This window comes from Gasterosteus aculeatus, chromosome 4, assembly GCF_964276395.1.
Source record: "Gasterosteus aculeatus chromosome 4, fGasAcu3.hap1.1, whole genome shotgun sequence".
NCBI classification, from domain to species: domain Eukaryota; kingdom Metazoa; phylum Chordata; class Actinopteri; order Perciformes; family Gasterosteidae; genus Gasterosteus; species Gasterosteus aculeatus.
In genome coordinates this window covers 34,055,030-34,072,052 of record NC_135691.1, presented here as the reverse complement: position 1 = coordinate 34,072,052, position 17,023 = coordinate 34,055,030, and the positions used below count along the sequence as shown (strand labels likewise).

Genomic DNA, 17,023 nt, shown 5'->3' with positions numbered 1-17,023 from the left:
ATTTGGGGGGGGGGGGGGATATTTTCACCAACATAAATGATGGAAATTAAAACCTTTTTTATTGCTAGTTTTAAATGGCCGAACAAAGTCTCTGGTGTCCACTTAAAATTTATTAATTTAAAATTGTTTCTGTAAACTGTCACACATTTGGAAGAAGTACAGAGGCAGTCTGGGTAAATTGTTTATTACATAAAACCAATAAAGGACCACATGGCTTTGACAATCCTGAAGTCGTGGCGGTTTGAGTCGGCTTTGTTTTCCCGCTCAGTGCAGAAGACTTTGGTCACGTGACGTAAAGCTAAAGATAAGAATCAGAATCTGAATCTGCTCGTGTTCTGTGTTCTACCACGTTCTGGTATTTCCGTGGGATTTGATGACACGTGGAATAAAGATAGCGGTGGGAATAGATTTGGCAGAAAGTTAATAACTTAATCGGCATCAAATCAAGTTTCTTGAATATGAATGTCAAGTCTTTCTTTTGGTACTGCACGTAGAAAACACGATGCTGCGGCCGACGTTAAAGCCGGTTTCACTCGTCATTTGCAGCTTTTCTGCTCCACGTGAATCCAACCTGCGAACCAAACGTCTTTGACACAACCGACGTGCCGCCGTCGTCGTTCTTGATGTAAACCCAAAGGAAGTGAACTCCAGGCTGCTTCTGCAAATCCCCGGCTGGGATTTGAAGGGTGTGCGTGTGCACAACTTTGACAAAAGTGTCACGCAAGACTTTGTGAGAATCAGAAGCTCTGACAATAAAAACGTTGTTTGCATATGTGAATGTTGCATATATGTTTGTGCTACAGCTCAGTCGGCGTGTTTACATGCTCATTAAGGGAAACATCCACCCCGATCACATCCACAGTGCAACATATTGAAATTAAACACAAAATCATGTTGGCAAAACGCAAAAGACGCTGATTTTTAAAAGCCTTCACTCCGGGTGGTTTGCTTGCAGCAGATTACCTCATGGAAATAAATCGGATTCAGCAGTAAGAAAATACTGATTAGCTATTAACCAGAAGCATCCGGATCTTGAGGAGACACTTCTTTAAAAAAGAAAAAAACATACATTTGTTCCCTGTGAAATTTTAATCTTTATATTCTGAATATTAACCTCCGCACTAAGTTCCAAAACGGTTTATTTTTTTTCCTATAATGGCATCAATTGGTTCCAGCTTCAAGTGTGAGACAAAATACAGAATCGGGTTTTAAAATATTCTTTTACATGATTGCATTTTGGTTTCCCGATAAATCGAGTTGCATGACTTGTATTCTAATAGTTTGGCAGCTTATAGATATTTAATCTCCTTGATGTTTCGTTAAATGATCCTGAACATTAATTAAAGCTTTGATTGTGTCCCAATTATACAGTTCATACTACGTTAAATATAATTACAATATGCGTATACCCACAATGCATTGCATGAAGGAATCTGAGGCGTCGCTCACAGCTGCACAAATCTATCACATCTTTGTAAGAACCTGTTTGTCCCTGATGGAGAAGTTTCACATGGAGTGAACCGACTGTAAAACGGTCTACGTAGCAGCACTGACGCCACAGTAGTCGGATGTAGGACGGAATTGGGGCACATTCCGTTATCTACCACCCACAGCGCCGTCCTCGCCGTCCAGCTCAAGTGATTCAGGATTTTCTGACGCCAAAGCGCTACTTTAGAAAAACGACTGTAAATATCGCTTTAAAAGAGGCGAGTCGTAAAATTCAACCTGACTCAGCCGGAGGAAAAGCAGCGGGATAAAAGGGCGGATGTTTCCTTTAAGTGTTGAAGAGCTCATTACTGCGACGATCCGACTGTGATTAAGGATCTTTATGTTCCTGTAAACATCCTCCAGGCAGCCTCATGGCCTCGAACGGTACATCCTGGTTTCTACACTGACGCCTTGTGTGTGTGTGTGTGGAGTTCATTATGCTTCAGCACCAAGTCCGGCCGTCTTCGTCCCACTGGAACCAAAACGCTTCTCTGGTTTTGATCCGAGAATCTTCAGTTTGCTGCAGCTCAGCTGGGAAATTCATTCCTTCAAGTGTGCGTCTCCCCGAGTAGTCCGTCCTCCACGTGCCAAGGCCATGTCCTCCCTTCTTCTTTGTCCTCCTCCTGGTGTCCTCGTCGTTACCTGACATCGTGGAAGTAGAGGTTGGCACAAAGACACAGCAGCAAGATGGACGCCAGCATGTAGTAGATGAGATTCCTGAACTTGGGCTCCAGGTCGCCCTGCCGGTACCAAAATATCTGAGGGGGAAAACAGGAAAAGGCACTTGTTAAGTTTTACAATTAACAACTACGCTGACAAAGACTTCAGTGCAAAAAATAGCAAAAGAAATGTCCTAAGATTACTTATTCTATAGTATGATTTCTCATTAAAATACTCAAAATGTCAAGTTTCTTACTATATGTAAAATAACGTTTTATTCACAAATCTTTTTCTCACAGCAACAGAAAATAAAGTCCCGTTGTGCAGCTTTTAAGAGCAAAACGACACAAAGAATCTGTAGAAAAAAACAAAAGTATGCAAAAACATGGCTATGACAAAATAAAAAGTCAGTAAAATAAAATCTGCTGCATCCGTCGTTCTGCAGCAAAGTCGTGATAAATGTTGCGATTCCTCCGGCGGGATGAAGGAGGGATTTACCAGCACTATCGCCGATCCGCACGCCAACAAGATGCACACGGCGAAGAAGACGTTGAGCGGCCGCGGAGGCAACGAGGGGAACACAAACGAGCTGATCACAGTCACCTGCAACACAAAACAGGACCGATATGTCAAATGTCTGAAACGAGCTCCTTTAAAGAATAGCACACTCTGTGTGTGTGTGTTGAATTATTAGACATTTTGTGTGTAGCAGCACATGATCAGCAAAACACCCTCTTCCTTCTACGTTAGTCGGCAACAGATATTGGATAGAGGGATTTTTACAGACTAGGAAAGTGATTTTCAACACTCAACACAAATGAGTAGAATCTGAAAATAAACCAGTTTGATGTGTCAGTAAGGAGAATGCACGATATCAGCAGGAGAGACGTTCACTGGCTGTTTGAGGGGGAAGGTCAGATCAAAAATAAAAAGCATGAACACAGTCCGGCCTCAACCATAATAACTGCTTTAACATCTACTTCTGTTTAGTGCTGGTTGGGGATCTCGTTTGATACAAAAGCTTTCATCCCAACAGATGAAAATCCGGGTGCAACATCGACGTCTATAAATAAATCGGCACAACGTTGATCCAGAAGATTTGAACTCACGAGAACGACCAGAGACGTGAACCCCCCCACTGCCAGGTTGATGATCCGATCCTGCAGGAAAGACAAACAGTTCAAAACAATGAACTAAAATCAGCGCCATGTTTCTAATGAGGATGTAACACTATGATGATTATATCTTCTAATGAGATATCGGGGAACACGTCGGCACCGCCTAACTTCACATTGACACAATAGCGACAGTGAAAGACCTGATTGTTTTGCTTTTAACTTCTTGATTAAGAGAAGAAGCCTTTTCTGAATTCAGAGTATTCAAATGCTTGTGACAGCTCTCTTTATGAAACTTTTAACGTCCATGTATAAAATCTTATAAGCTCCATTGTTGGTCATAAAGTGGTTGACAGCGAGGACGTTTACTAAAAGAATCCATCAGGGCGTAATCGAACCACTTCCTGCAGGCTCCTCCTACCCGTGCCGAGGTCTCCCCGAACAGAGGCCTGTTGTCCATGCCGCTGGTGCCGTACGTCCTGGTGGTGAAGTCATCCATTGCCCGGCGCGCGCACACACACACACACACACACACACACACGCACAAACACAGGCCTCTCGCCTCTCAGCAGTGCCGCCTCCTGGAGACGCCGGGCCTGTGCTGCATGTTAGCGACGCTAACGAGCAAGCTAGCTCCTAGCCGCCGCCCTCTGCGCGGCGTGCAGGAAGCCGCCGGGGTCAGCAGCCCGATGGGGCCATTACGGAGGCCAGGGGGGGGGGGGTTTGTCACGTTACCTGTGAAACAAGCAGGGAGTGAACTCCTCAGGCAGACCACAGAAAAGACCTTTCATTTACTTTGACAATTATCTTAAATCAAAGGGCCTTTGATTTTAAAAATGGTTAAATAAGTTCATCTAATGATATTTACTTGCTGCCATAAATATTATTTTGGGGTAAACCTCAAGAACAGAGAACGATTTAAATAAAAAGCATTCAGCTTCACTTCCTCCATTTCCAGATGTGAGATCAACCACAAGTCAGTGCCATCTTTCAAGAAGACAGAAGAGTAGCGACGACGATGATGATGATGATGATGATAGCGGTTTAAAAGAGGAAGCTGATACGAAACCAAAGTCTTACAACACGCTGATTACGCTACAAAGGAAAAAAATCTGTTTTTCTTGCACATCAATTGATGATGAAAGTCATAATTAGCTCATCATTTTACCCTTTAATAAACTTGGGGGGGGGGGGGGGGTTATCCACAGATCGTTTAAGAGGCCTTGGATTAACCAAACAGCCCTGAGTTATGATCCTTTGAGCCCGGATTTAATACAGTAAATATTGCCAAATGTCTCGTGAGGAATTTGAGGATTCTTTATCTGCTCACAGCTCAGAGTTCAGTCCTTTCGCAGGAATGAAGGAACTTCACTGCAGACGGCAGTGTTCGCTAAAAGCAGCCAAAGACAGAGGAAAGTTCAGACTCAGCACGTTGATACGGACTGAAGCACATCCCGTTTCAGTTTGCACAGCTGGTGGCAAAGTTCACGTGGGACACAGCTGAGTAATAACTTTGCAGAGAGGTTCTCTCACTCGGGAGTCTGCTAAACACGTCTGTTGAACGTCGTCGGCCACAAAGGCGGCCGCTGCTGCTCGCTTTCTGGGTCAAAAGGGAAATAAAAGCCATGCAGAGATTTCTCAGCAGAAAACACCCGGCGGAAAACAACAGCTTCATTATGAGGCGCCATAAAAGCTCCATTGCTCCAGAGCCTTGTGATTCACTAGGCTTCTTAGAAACAAGACTTAACCGCGCTAAGAAGAAAAATATTTGTCTCAAATGGGGCCAAAGGTGAAAATGTGACACCGCCATAGACGGTTTATACAAATCCAGTAAATACCACTAATTACTGTCATTTCACAGCAGGTTGGTGTAGGAAATGAATAAAAATGTGGATACTCTTAATCGGTTGCTCAACACAAGAATTCCCTCAGATCATCTAAAGTGTACAAGCGCTAATAAATATGCCATGAAGAAGTAGAGAAAACAGATTCGCTTGTCACAGCGACAAAACTAAATATTCAGTTTCATTTCATAGAAGATTTTTAGAAAAACAACGTCCGAAACTCAGTTTACGTATGAAACTGAGAAGATCCAAAAAGTTCCTCATTAGTTCTCTGTTGATCAACTAATTGGTTGATCACCTTCTTTTATATTACGAAGTCAAAAATAAAAGCAAATGAAAGGTTTACGTCGAAAACAAGCTGCAATTAATAAATGAAGATGATTGAATGCCTTTTTCAGATGGAGCCATTTGAAAACAGGGTAAGAACTTGTTTACCTCCTGGTTCTGGGTGGATGTCAGTGCAGCGACAGTCAGCACCGAGACCTGCAGAGACCGAGGAAGAGACACTCAGGGGACAATGTCCATTTGTTGGATCCACATTAAGCCTCAGAGATTAAGAAGATATCGAGCGGCTGCGGTCAAAACATTAGCAGCACGTTTTCGTTGAGAGGTGAAGAGATAAAAAAAACAACAACCCCTCTCTCACACACACACACACACTTTTCTGTGACAGCTGTCAATCACGGCACAAAATAGTTAACGTTAGTAGCTCACCTTGCTAGCGAAAGCTAAGCGAACACCTTTAACGTTGACAGCCCGTTAGCCTTAAGCGACGGCGCGACGCTACCGGACCGCGTCCCTTGTTGAGCGGGCGATAAATCCACCGTTTTATGCGGTTATTAACACGCGAAGGATCAGCGTTACACCTCCACTCGCGTTACTCGTTAGCTAACGTTCACTTGAGCTTTACGCGTTAACGTTACGAGGACAACTGTGAAGCGGCTCGCTGAGCTAAGCTAAGCTAACAACCCCCCCGCCCCCCGCAGAGTGGTCGATAACGTCTTAAAGACCCGCGCGAGGACGCCGACGAGCGGCCGTTTCTTCCAATCGACTAAAGTTGATCACTCGCCTCAGGAAAGGTGACTCCGCCGGGGACATAACTTCACACGAGCCGGTCCGGGGTGACTTAAAGGCAATAAGCCCGGTCGCTCCGGTCGCAGCCGTTAAAGGGGAAGGCGAGCGGCCGTTGGGCCGACACGAGCTCCGCCGAACCTCGCTCAGAAAGTAACGCGTTCTACGCCGCATGAGAATATGTTTTATTATTGCGTTCATTTGTTTATTTGGGAAGAACCTTTTGTATATTTAAAGGATGTAAGTTGCGTTGAATCTTAAAAAAAAAAAAAAGTATTATTCTGAAAAGTGTGTGACGTCGGAAGTTTATCGAATAGTTTGCATTACCAACACGATGGCAGACTTCAAATGAGAATAAACCTCAGAGATGACATCTAATCGTAGTAATTTAGTGTGCTTTTATAAGAATTAAAAGTGGTCACACATACATGTAGACATACATTTTTTTATAGCTGCAAACATTTGATTTAATATGATCCTACTCACTTGCCCTGCTTGTTATGGCGCAGCAGGGTGTCCTCCCTTTAGCTCGTATATTTTTCTGTGCAGCCCCAAGGGGTCAACTGTTAAAATAACAAGATATTGAAACATGAATGTCTTATTCTCTAAGCAAGGCAATGTGTTCTTCATCCGAAGAAAAAATACTCTGATGTGAGAGCAAGTGGGCTGCATGGATAATCTCCCCCCTCATGTTACCATCACATGAGGAGAGTGTGACGGGCCTGCTGTTTAATCTGCAAAAAACTTCAGTCACATTTTTAAACACGTCATGATAAGTTACGCTGACGTGGAATCAACAATACGGAATCTCTCCTCATTCAACCGCAGACAAATGCAGTAAAATATATATTTTATTACAGTAGAAATGTAATTTAATCACACTTTTTTAGCGGTGCCAGAACAATCCGTACAACTTCAGGTGAACATGACGTAGTTTTATTAACCACTTTGTGACGTCTTCAACTACAAATAAACATAACATCAAACAATATAGGGGTAAAATAAAAAGAAAGAGCATCCTTGCTGTCTTTGTTGCACTCCAGTCTGGTTTACTGCTGTAGATTGAGACTTTGAGGTGAATCATGTCGACACAGACGCTGCTCAAAGAGAAACACAGCCACACGTTTCCACAAAAAGCAATTCCCACGGGCCGTTTTTTAAAATCCTTCATTGTAAACTGAACAGAGCTCACTTTCATCAGAAGTAGAACACCTTAATATGAATAAACTAAGACTTTGTTGACATCACGGTCCTCACATTCCCTCTTCCTGCTGTAGTAAAAGACTGTGTTGTCTCGGCGTTGGAGCTTCTTCACGAAGCCGGACTTTGGCCATTTGTCAATCTAAGAAACAAACAGAAACGCAGACACGCGTGATATTTAGAGCTGATTTGACGTCTTACATGCAGTAAGTAGTAGGACCTGTTATTTCACAGGAATTCGTGTAACCTTTAGAGGAAGAAAGGAAAAGGGAAACACTTATAACCAGTTTTATGCTGTAGAGTTAATGTCTTTTAATTATTAATTAATAACACTGATTTGTTTGCTGCTGCTGCTGCTGCTTGTAAATAAATGTGCAAACACTTTATGGATACAGAAATATTCTGAGTGAAATTTCAAGAACGTAATTGCTGACTGGTAGACTCAAACGCTCCATACACATCTGTTTTCATTCATGCAGGTTTTTATTTGAGAACATGGAGTATGAAAGTATGAAATAATTCTACAGCAGGACATGTTTCGAAAACGTTTTTCATTCATGTGCAGAGAATCTGTGCCTGTATGTTCTGCACCAAATTCAGAAGCTCAAACACCTTGATTGTCTCTTTGCTACCCAAAGCCTCCAATACCGGCCCGCCATTAAACTTTCCCTAAGAAAGCTAAGTTTGAAAAAAAAAAAAAATTGTGAGATTGGTGCTGCTATTTGGGAATCAATGACACAACTACACATTCATATTAGAATATTTACCAAGGCTCCTTGTTTGATTTGTCTGTACTCCAGTTCGTCTCTGTAGCCGGCCTGCTGGAATCTGAACAGGTTTTCCACCTCTGCCGTCCATTCTTTGGCTCGGCTCATAGCCCGGGGCTTGGAGTTGTTATCAGTAGCAGTCGACATAGCGGCGATGCTGGAAGATGTTACGGAAACGCACAAGTTCTTACATTTATGGCTCGTCTCTAATTACTGACAAGACGTGACAAGAAAATGCCTTATAATTAAGGTTGTAACTGTCCCATCAGTCCCTCTTAATTAACCTCAGGCTGGAGCAGGAAATACATAACTGCCTTTTATGGTTAAAAAGGATGAACTTGTTTGTTTTCCATAACACAAAAGCAAAACGGTTTTACATTCTGACTTCACCAGACTTAAGTAAATACATATTTTGTCGAATTGTTTAAGGAAGATCAGGCAAATTTGACAAACAAACAACCAGCAGCAGGTCTGAGTGTCCGAATGAGGTCAGATGAGACTGACGCGTCTCGGGCTACAAAACAAAGACGAAGTAACTTCATTCACTTAACATTACTCCCTTATAGACACACGTAACGTTAACGCTCCTATTTAATCCAAAGACTGGTAACACTTACTTACATGAGTTATTTTTAAATTGGTTTATGTGTAGACGCCAGTTAGCTTAGCCGGTGGCAATAGTTAGCTTCGGTTGCCTGGTTACCGTGAACTTTCTTCTTCTGTGTTGGAGGACGGAAGGTTTCCAGGAGATGGCGCAAATTTGCTTTGGCGGGATAAGTGTAACAACTAACTGGTTCAATATTCTAGACATGATTCAGGTGTTCGGCGAGTGTGGGGGGGAAAAGCATTGGAAAATTAAATATACATTTAATAAGATAAAAGCAAAGTGTTGAAACGTCGTTTGAACGAGGTATAGTCGTAGTTAGTTAATAACACAGAAGAATACATGTAGGCAAACAGACGGTAGATGGCGCTGACAGCAGTTAAACGCATCTGAACTACCATAAAAAGAAACGAAGAAGAAGATGAACTGAAGTTGGTGGGCAAAAACGAAAAACCCCAAACAGACGATTTGACGTCAGACGGAATATGCTCCGTCCGCTGGAGGCGACTCTCACACGATATCACCAAAGGCTTCGGTCAGAAGATGAGTTCCTTTGCGGGTCGAATGAAGGAGTATCCCACGGTGTCTCTGGACCGGTTCGACCGGGAGAACTTATACTCCCGCGCCTTTTTCCTCTCGCACTGTCACAAAGGTGAGGTCCGCTATGCTAGCACCATCAGCCGGTGTTAGCCTTTAGCTAACCGCTGATGTGCAGTAAGATGCAGCTCTCACTGAGGACCGCGTTCTCTCTTATTGACAGATCACATGAAAGGACTAAAGGGACCAAAACTGAAGAGAAAACTGCAGTTCAGGTGAAGTTTACTTGCATTTTGGCTCAAATTACTATGTATTAAAGTGGGTTTATCATGAATCTTTGATCCAATAAGCAACTGTCAGTCACGGTTGAAAGCAACGATGTCATGCCATAACAGTGATAATAACCTTTTAAATTCGTATTAATGTAATCTCTCTGGGTTTGTAGTCGTACAGTCAGGCTCTACTGCTCCTTTGTGACCAAAGAGCTTCTGCTGAGCAATCCCAAGTACTCCTTCTGGGAGGAATACATTGTGAGTCCAATCTGTTACTGTCTTATTCACCGTGTATGCAAATGGTAATTAAGAGTATCATCTTCTAACCCACAATCAGGCTATTAAGACTTGACAAGATGTTTTGGCAACTTGCTCAAAACATTTGGATATTTGTACACTATGGAATATTATGGCTTATTTAATGTGTTTTATTCTACTTAGTATTTTGATTGACGGTTTTGACTCTTCTTCTGTGAATAACTTTGCCTTTCTGTCATGCTTTAGGTTCCCTTGGAGCTGGAGAGCCCAACTCAGATTTCTCTGGTCGACGAGACATCTGGAGAGGTAAAACCCGGGTGTTGTCCCTTTTACACATGTAGCTCATCAGCCGTGTCCCCACCAGCTGATTGTCTTTAACCGTCTTGTCCATTGCTTCCTCGACAGAAAGAAGACGTTGTGGTCACGTTGCTTCCCGCAGGCCACTGTCCCGGCTCTGTTATGCAAGTCCAAACCGTTTAAAATGCTCCTTCATCTTGTGTGCGTTTGTTTATGAACACGTGAAAGTGTGAAACGGTGCGTTTGTGTGTGCAGGTTCCTGTTTGAGGGTTCCCATGGCAACGTGCTGTATACAGGAGACTTCAGGTTGGCAGCTGGAGACGTCTCGAGAATAGAACATCTGCACTCTGGCAGCCGGTGTGTTTTCTGTGTCACAGTTTCCCTCCATAGTAAAAGCGCTAGGCTCTCACTGTGGCCGTTGAACAATGTTCCTTCAGCTAAACCTTCTTGTGTCGTGTTCCACACGCAGAGTGAAGGATATTCACAGTGTTTATCTGGATTCCACTTTCTACGACCCACGATTCTACCAGATTCCCACTCGGGTAGGTTTATGATATTCGGGGCAGAATTCACGTTGTCTTAACGTCTGCCTGAGTGATATCGAAGAGAAACTGTTTATTTTAGGAAAATGTAAAAGAAGAAATGCTCACACTAAGTGATAAATACAATAACTGCTACATGCAGTGGATTTGTTTGGTGCCAGGAATCTATTCAGAAACTAATGATGTGGTTTGAACCTCGCTGATAAAGCCCATATGAAGTGTGTGTCCTGTGTATTGATTGTAGTGTGTATCTGTGTTTGAACGGTATCATTTAAAGGTGTGTGTGTGTGTGTGTGCAGGAGGTCTGTCTGAACGGGATCTCGGAGCTTGTTGGAAACTGGATCAGTCAGAGTTCGTATCACGTGGTTTGGCTCAACTGTAAAGCCGCGTATGGATACGAATACCTGTTCACCAACCTGGGGGAGGAGTTCAACACGCAGGTGACGCAAACACTGATCTACCTGAACGAGCAGACCCAGCGTGCATTCATGTTGAACATTGTGCTGTCGGGTCGTTGCCCTCAGATCCACGTCAGAAGTCTGGCGATGTTCAAGAAGATGCCGGAGATCCTGAGCTACGTGACCACCGACCGCAGGACGCAGATCCACGCCTGTCGACACCCGAAGGTGCTGCTCTGCAAGCGTGTCAGTCTAGGGTTCCTCTCGGCTTTAAACCAGGATTAAAGCAGAAAGACGTTCAAGGCTGTTTTATCAGAAACATATTTTGTTATGTTCAAGGTCTGTGACGCCCGTTGTTCTTTGTTAATTCCTTTAATTAACCCCTTTGTTTAAATGTATTTGTGTGTGCGTGCAGGATGAGGAGTTTCTCCACGGCAGCCGACTGCCGTGCGGCTGCTCAGCCCCCGACGGGACTCCCCTCCACATCATCAGCATCAAACCGTCCACCATGTGGTTCGGAGAGAGGATGAGGAAAACCAGCGTTATCATAAAGTGAGCGCAGGTTCACAACGCGTATCCAGAGTTGGTGGAAATATGAATCCTCTGATTACATAACTTCATCTTTCAGGCATAAGATGCTTGGTGAAAGAAGAATTCCTTTATTAACCCCCCTCAGACGTTATGAGCCCTGAATTAGTCTTTGTGTTGTTGTGTCTCCAGGACGGGAGCCAGTTCCTACAGAGCTTGCTTCAGCTTCCACTCCTCCTACTCAGAGGTGCCTCCATTTCTTTATTTAAATGATTAAAGCAGACTACTTGGCTGCTCACACATGGACGGTATATTAGTCTGCTACATTCTATTAGAAGCTGGTAGCGTTCTGCTAAAATGTTAAAAAAAGAGGCTTATGTTTCCCCACTTGGTATATTTGATTACTGGTGTCTTTGTTTATCCACACACACATGTTGAATGTTCCTTTTTCTGATCTTCAGATTAAAAACTTCCTGTCGTACCTCCAGCCAGTCAACGTCTACCCGAGTGTCGTCCCCATCGGCCGGACGCTGACCGAGGTCACTCAGATGTGAGTGGCGTCGACTTCTGTCGCGAGAAGATTGCATCAATATGCGACAACAATCAAAGGGACGTTAAAGCCGGCGTGTTGATTACAAACACTAATCATGTCGTCACTGCGTGTGAACAGGTTGAAGCTGATGTGCAGGAAACAGTCCGACCACGCGGCGTCCGTATACAAACCTCTGGGAGTCCTCAAGCGCTGCACGGCAGAGCCACCCGCGCACGGTGAGACACACACACTGAGGACACACTGTTTGCATCAGACGTGTAGAGACTCTGGGCTCTGGTCCATGAACTTTGTGATGAGATGCTGCACGTCAGGCTTTGCGTGTTGAAGTGATTTCTCGTGCGGGGAAACGTTTCTACGCCTCCTTGTCTGTTCTTCTGATCAGACTCGGACAGCGATGACGGGCTCTTTGGCGGGCGGCACCTGGCGCCAGTGAGGAAGAAGACAACGCTGGACCAAGACATGAAAAGAGGTGCGTAATCACTTTAACTTCTACCATGACAAAGGTATTGATTAGCATTCACTCAGTGTTATTTTTGATCTCTGCCAACCTCAGTGAAGGCGTCGAGTCGCCCGGAAACGGCGCCGCCTGCGGACCCGATGGACTCTTTCCCTCTGACGGTCACAGAAACGAAGCCCGGGGCTCGGGACTTCGTGGACTGCACCGAGTCCAACGACGAGGAGGAAGATGATCAGCGGGAAGAGGAAGAAGAGGAGGAGGAGGAGGAAGGAAAGGAGAATATAAAGGAGGTGAAGGAAGACCAGAAAAAGGAGATTGAGGTTGAAGGAAGCGGCTCCTCTGATCCTCCCAAATGGGACGACTTCTTTACAGCGGAGGTGCTGACTGACAGCCAGAACAGCCTCAAAAGCCAATTACATTCCTGCTGCTCCGCCCCCAGCCCCGCCCCCTCCAAAATGACTGGTTCCCAGAGCCCCGACCTGTTCGGTGACGAAGAGGAAACCCCGGATCACGAAGAAAACTTCAGCCTCACCCTCTCCGCCTCGCTGTCCAATCATTCCTCGCAGAACCTGGACGCGTATTTGCCCGACACTCTGCTCCTCCAACCAGAGCAAGGGGGGCGGGACCAAGGAGACCCCTGGACCAACGCCGTGTCTCAGGTTAAGGAGAGCTACGGCCAATCGGAACCGGAGGAGCTCTCTGGGTCGCAGGTGTCGTCTGATTTCGATATCCCGTCCACGCCAGAGTCAAAAGTGCCTCAACCCGATGACCTGTCGCAGTTGTACAGGAAGCTGGCGTCAGGGGAGGAAGTGGTCGTCAGAAAAGGTTCATGTGAAGGAATCCGTTAGGGCAACGTTTCTTTGTCACGATGAGCGCTGGTTTGATCCAAATGAGCTTCTGTAAGCACCTCACCCGCCGTCCAGGTGACGCGCTTCCTCTGCTTCAGTTAGACCTCAAAACCACATGAACCTCAGCATGTAAACACACACACACACACCATTTATTCCAATGCACTTTATATGCACACCTGCCTTGCATGCATTAATGCGCCTGTGCAAAGAACCAGATCAGGCATTCCTTTGTACGACAAAGTGGGCTGAACGCACTTCCTTTGAAACATGGAAACATGTTTAGTGAAGCTGAATTCTTTCCATCATTCACTGTTCATATCAATGCATTTACTTTATTCCAGTTCAAACAAATCAAATATTCCGTTATGAGAAAAGAGGCAAAACTTTGTTTGTAAATATTTAAGATGTTCATTTTTTTTTTTTTATAAAGATTATTTTTAATTAGATTATTGCAGAATTGTGACCAAAATGTGTAACAACATTTTACATTTGACAAATAAACTTGTTCAATGACGACACAAATCCTCTTGAGTCACTTCTGTGCTATTTTATTAACGTATTTGTACCAATCAACTTGTTGCAACACGTTCTCACTTCCCACTCTTTAAATAACTTACATTCAATCTACAGAAAACAATCTTTAAATAAAATACTGTGATTATTAAAAAAAAGGAAAAAGTACAAACTTTGAATCTCATCGTAGATGTTTGAGTGTTAAAAGTGGTCGCCAAAAAAAACCAAAGGCCAATAACTGGTTGCCAGTGGCAACGGTGCAAGCGTCACCGTGGAGTCCTGCTCAGCGCAGTCGGCGGCTCGTCGACGTGCTCTTGTTATTTTTGGGGATGAAGAGGACAGAAGTGTGTCCGGCTTTGGAGAAACACAAATGCTTGCTTTTGGTCTTTTATGAGTTTTATTGGGTGAATATTCCCTCCATGTGCTTTCAGATGTGATAGTCGGTCCTTACGTCAGTGTCCTCTGCCACGTCCCCTCTGAGACTCCTTCGTCATCATTCTTCTGTTGGTCCCAAAGGAAAGCAGCACGATTCATTCGACCGGTCGAAACGAGAGGATGGAGATTAGAATGTTCTTATGAGTTATGATACAACTCGATTGTAAAGTAGGAACATTATAGCAAAATGTATATAAAGTAAATAAAAAAATGATAAAATCAACCCTTCACGGTTTCACTCTCCAGGTACAAATACTGACAACAGAAGTTATTCTGATCCTCACGGAAGGTTCAAGGACCTGCAGATGTATTTTCACACCACACTGACATCACAGCTGGTTAATGGGACACGTACACACACACACACACACGTTCAAACACGCACGCACACACACACACACAGACATTGAAGGAGGCGCGCACACACACCTGGATCTTCATTAGAATTAGAATCCGTCCCCCCACAGAGGCCTCCTGAGGGACAACACGTCTCTCTCTTGCTCTGTGGACGCCCGTTTCATTAATTAACACACACATTAAACCACGTGAGTCACTAACGTGTTTTACATGTGCAGCACACGCACACTCACACGCATAATGGTTAAAAAACAAGACAATAAACAAAGCAGGAACACATGCAGATTGTGAAGAAATCATCAGTGTTTCCTCTGTCCCACGCCATCATGACCCTGCAGACTCAACAGGAAATTGTGTGTGTGTGTGTGTGTGTGTGTGAGTGTGTGTGTGTTACCTCTGAGGGATCCTATTTGTGCTTTGGGAATGTTGCTCAGGTCTGCAGGGAAACCCACATACACACCTCCATAGTTCCTAAACACACAAACACGTTATGCAAAATGTGAAATATATTTTTTAGAAGTCATTTCTTTATTTACGTATAAACCGATGTGACATCCACAGATGGAAAATGCGAACTGAACCACTCACTTCCTTTTTTCATCCTCGGCCACAGACTCCTCTGATCTGTCACCACACACACACACACACACACACACACACACACACACACACGCACACGCACACGCACACACATTCAAAGCTCCACGTTAGCAGAGAACATCCCGGAAAGGTCAAACAACGCGGACGTGTTTGTAAATGTGTGTGTGATCTTTTCCAGAGAGACGTGAAAGGTTTAAAATGAACTTACATCTTTGGTGAAGACTCGACTCGTCCTGAAGTCACAGCAGAGGAAATAAAACGTTTAAATATTCATCCAATTATTTATTTTTTTCCCGTTTAACTGATGACCTTCATATTTATTTGAATTTGCAGACGTCTCCTATTGTTTTGGCATTTTGAAGCAAAATTTAAGATTTAAAAAGGAGCATGCGGTTCATATCCAATCAAAAAAAACAACTTTATACAATAATCAGACATTAGGTTGGAAATGTAGGATGAACAGTAAGGACGGAGCATTGAACTCTGCTCCTCTGATACCCTTCACAAACATTCAGACTGATTCAGGGCCTTCAAAATTGGCCTTTTGTGTTACACGGTGAACAAAAATGACAAACTGAACCTTTTAACAGAATTGTCTGACAGAAAAAAAAAATTACTTAAAGCTGAAACACGGATGAAGTTTGATCGGAATAAACAAAAGGTCTTTTCTCACCTCCAGCGTTGCCGCCGCCGCTGCTGCTGCTGCTGGCGGCCGGCGAGGAATTCCCACATCCCATCGCTCACCTGAGGCTGTGACACCACAGAAGAAGAGGACGAGAAGAACAGGGCGGGGGTGAGAGGAAGGAGAAACGAAGAAGCCGTGCAGCAGCAGCGGCAGGTGCGACGCGGTCCTTCCTGCCAATTTCCTCCTTTCCTTTCCTCTCTCCTCCCAGTGCGCTCCACCTCTCAGCGGGGAGGAGAGACACGATGACGGAGACAAGAGGGAGGAGGGGGGGGGAAGAAGCAGAGTGCGTGTCTCTGGCTCTAAAATCATCACGCTAGTCGCCTTGAATCTTTTACCTTTTCGCAGAACACAAGTGGATTTAAGTGGGATCGGTGGAGGCAGAACGTTTGTTGAGGGAACACAGACTTTAATAATTGACCTAAATCGAATAAAGCTGGAGCTTAAGAAGAGGAGAAACCCTCGGGCTGCAGGGGATGCTGTAAACGGGAGAAGGCCCGACGCGGGAGCGTTTATTATCAAACACAGATGCTGTAAATCCCAGCGTCGCCACGTCGCCACAGGTCAGCTGACTCAGCGGATTGCTGCGTGACGTGGGAAACACACGCATGTGGGGAGACAAAGTCGTCGGCGACAGAAGAATGAGGGTTCTACTGAGAACCTTTAGCCTCTGGAGAACTCGGGAGGGGGTCTTTCAGGGGTTCAGGGACATTGTAAAAGAGATCACAGATAATCATGTGGTGTTTTGTGTGATGAATTAGTTGTATAGAATCTTCACGCACGAGCAGCATCTTCATTGCCGGTGAGAATATGATGTGGTTTTTTTGGGGGGGCGAGATTAACTTCTTTAAAGCACAATTAGTCCTTTAGGCTTGAGCGAAGGAAGTTAATAAGTTATTAATAACTGAATTTTTACATGGTATTAAACCGGTTTGGGGTTTTCCTGAACAACTTAAAAAACATATTTTCTTAATTATAATCTCAATTATTTTAT

At 44.2% G+C, this 17,023-nt stretch overlaps 3 protein-coding genes across 6 annotated transcripts; 1 reads left to right on the top strand and 2 right to left on the bottom strand.

Annotated features, from left to right (window-relative positions):
- Nucleotides 1–168: 168 nt before the first annotated feature.
- On the bottom strand, nucleotides 169–6,893 carry tmem243b (transmembrane protein 243, mitochondrial b). 3 transcript variants are annotated; one of them, XM_040175456.2, is made up of 6 exons: nucleotides 6,665–6,893; nucleotides 5,543–5,590; nucleotides 3,685–3,998; nucleotides 3,258–3,308; nucleotides 2,647–2,751; nucleotides 169–2,246 (listed from the first exon to the last, which is right to left on the bottom strand). In XM_040175456.2, exons 3-6 carry the CDS (start codon nucleotides 3,760–3,762, stop codon nucleotides 2,127–2,129), a joined length of 354 nt encoding a protein of 117 aa, XP_040031390.1. In that variant the 5' UTR covers nucleotides 3,763–3,998; nucleotides 5,543–5,590; nucleotides 6,665–6,893; the 3' UTR covers nucleotides 169–2,126. The 3 variants fall into 3 exon arrangements, with proteins under 3 accessions (XP_040031390.1, XP_077956642.1, XP_040031389.1); XM_078100516.1 differs by lacking the exon at nucleotides 6,665–6,893 and adding an exon at nucleotides 6,177–6,385; XM_040175455.2 differs by lacking the exon at nucleotides 6,665–6,893 and adding an exon at nucleotides 5,822–6,342.
- A 1,973-nt stretch (nucleotides 6,894–8,866) lies between these two features.
- On the top strand, nucleotides 8,867–13,964 carry dclre1c (DNA cross-link repair 1C, PSO2 homolog (S. cerevisiae)). 2 transcript variants are annotated; one of them, XM_040175450.2, is made up of 15 exons: nucleotides 8,867–9,401; nucleotides 9,510–9,561; nucleotides 9,732–9,816; nucleotides 10,063–10,122; nucleotides 10,222–10,277; nucleotides 10,369–10,470; nucleotides 10,583–10,655; nucleotides 10,955–11,095; nucleotides 11,180–11,281; nucleotides 11,469–11,605; nucleotides 11,774–11,828; nucleotides 12,043–12,131; nucleotides 12,252–12,349; nucleotides 12,517–12,603; nucleotides 12,688–13,964. In XM_040175450.2, exons 1-15 carry the CDS (start codon nucleotides 9,293–9,295, stop codon nucleotides 13,437–13,439), a joined length of 1,998 nt encoding a protein of 665 aa, XP_040031384.2. In that variant the 5' UTR covers nucleotides 8,867–9,292; the 3' UTR covers nucleotides 13,440–13,964. The 2 variants fall into 2 exon arrangements, with proteins under 2 accessions (XP_040031384.2, XP_077956640.1); XM_078100514.1 differs by lacking the exon at nucleotides 9,732–9,816 and having other exon boundaries at nucleotides 9,153–9,401.
- Nucleotides 13,965–13,974: 10 nt separating this feature from the next.
- LOC120818415 (overexpressed in colon carcinoma 1 protein homolog) lies at nucleotides 13,975–16,229 on the bottom strand. Its single transcript, XM_040175459.2, has 6 exons — nucleotides 16,021–16,229; nucleotides 15,556–15,580; nucleotides 15,336–15,371; nucleotides 15,142–15,218; nucleotides 14,820–14,892; nucleotides 13,975–14,456 (listed from the first exon to the last, which is right to left on the bottom strand). The coding sequence occupies exons 1-5, from the start codon at nucleotides 16,082–16,084 to the stop codon at nucleotides 14,837–14,839; spliced, it is 258 nt and encodes an 85-aa protein (XP_040031393.1). The 5' UTR covers nucleotides 16,085–16,229; the 3' UTR covers nucleotides 13,975–14,456; nucleotides 14,820–14,836.
- Between the last annotated feature and the right edge of the window lie 794 nt (nucleotides 16,230–17,023).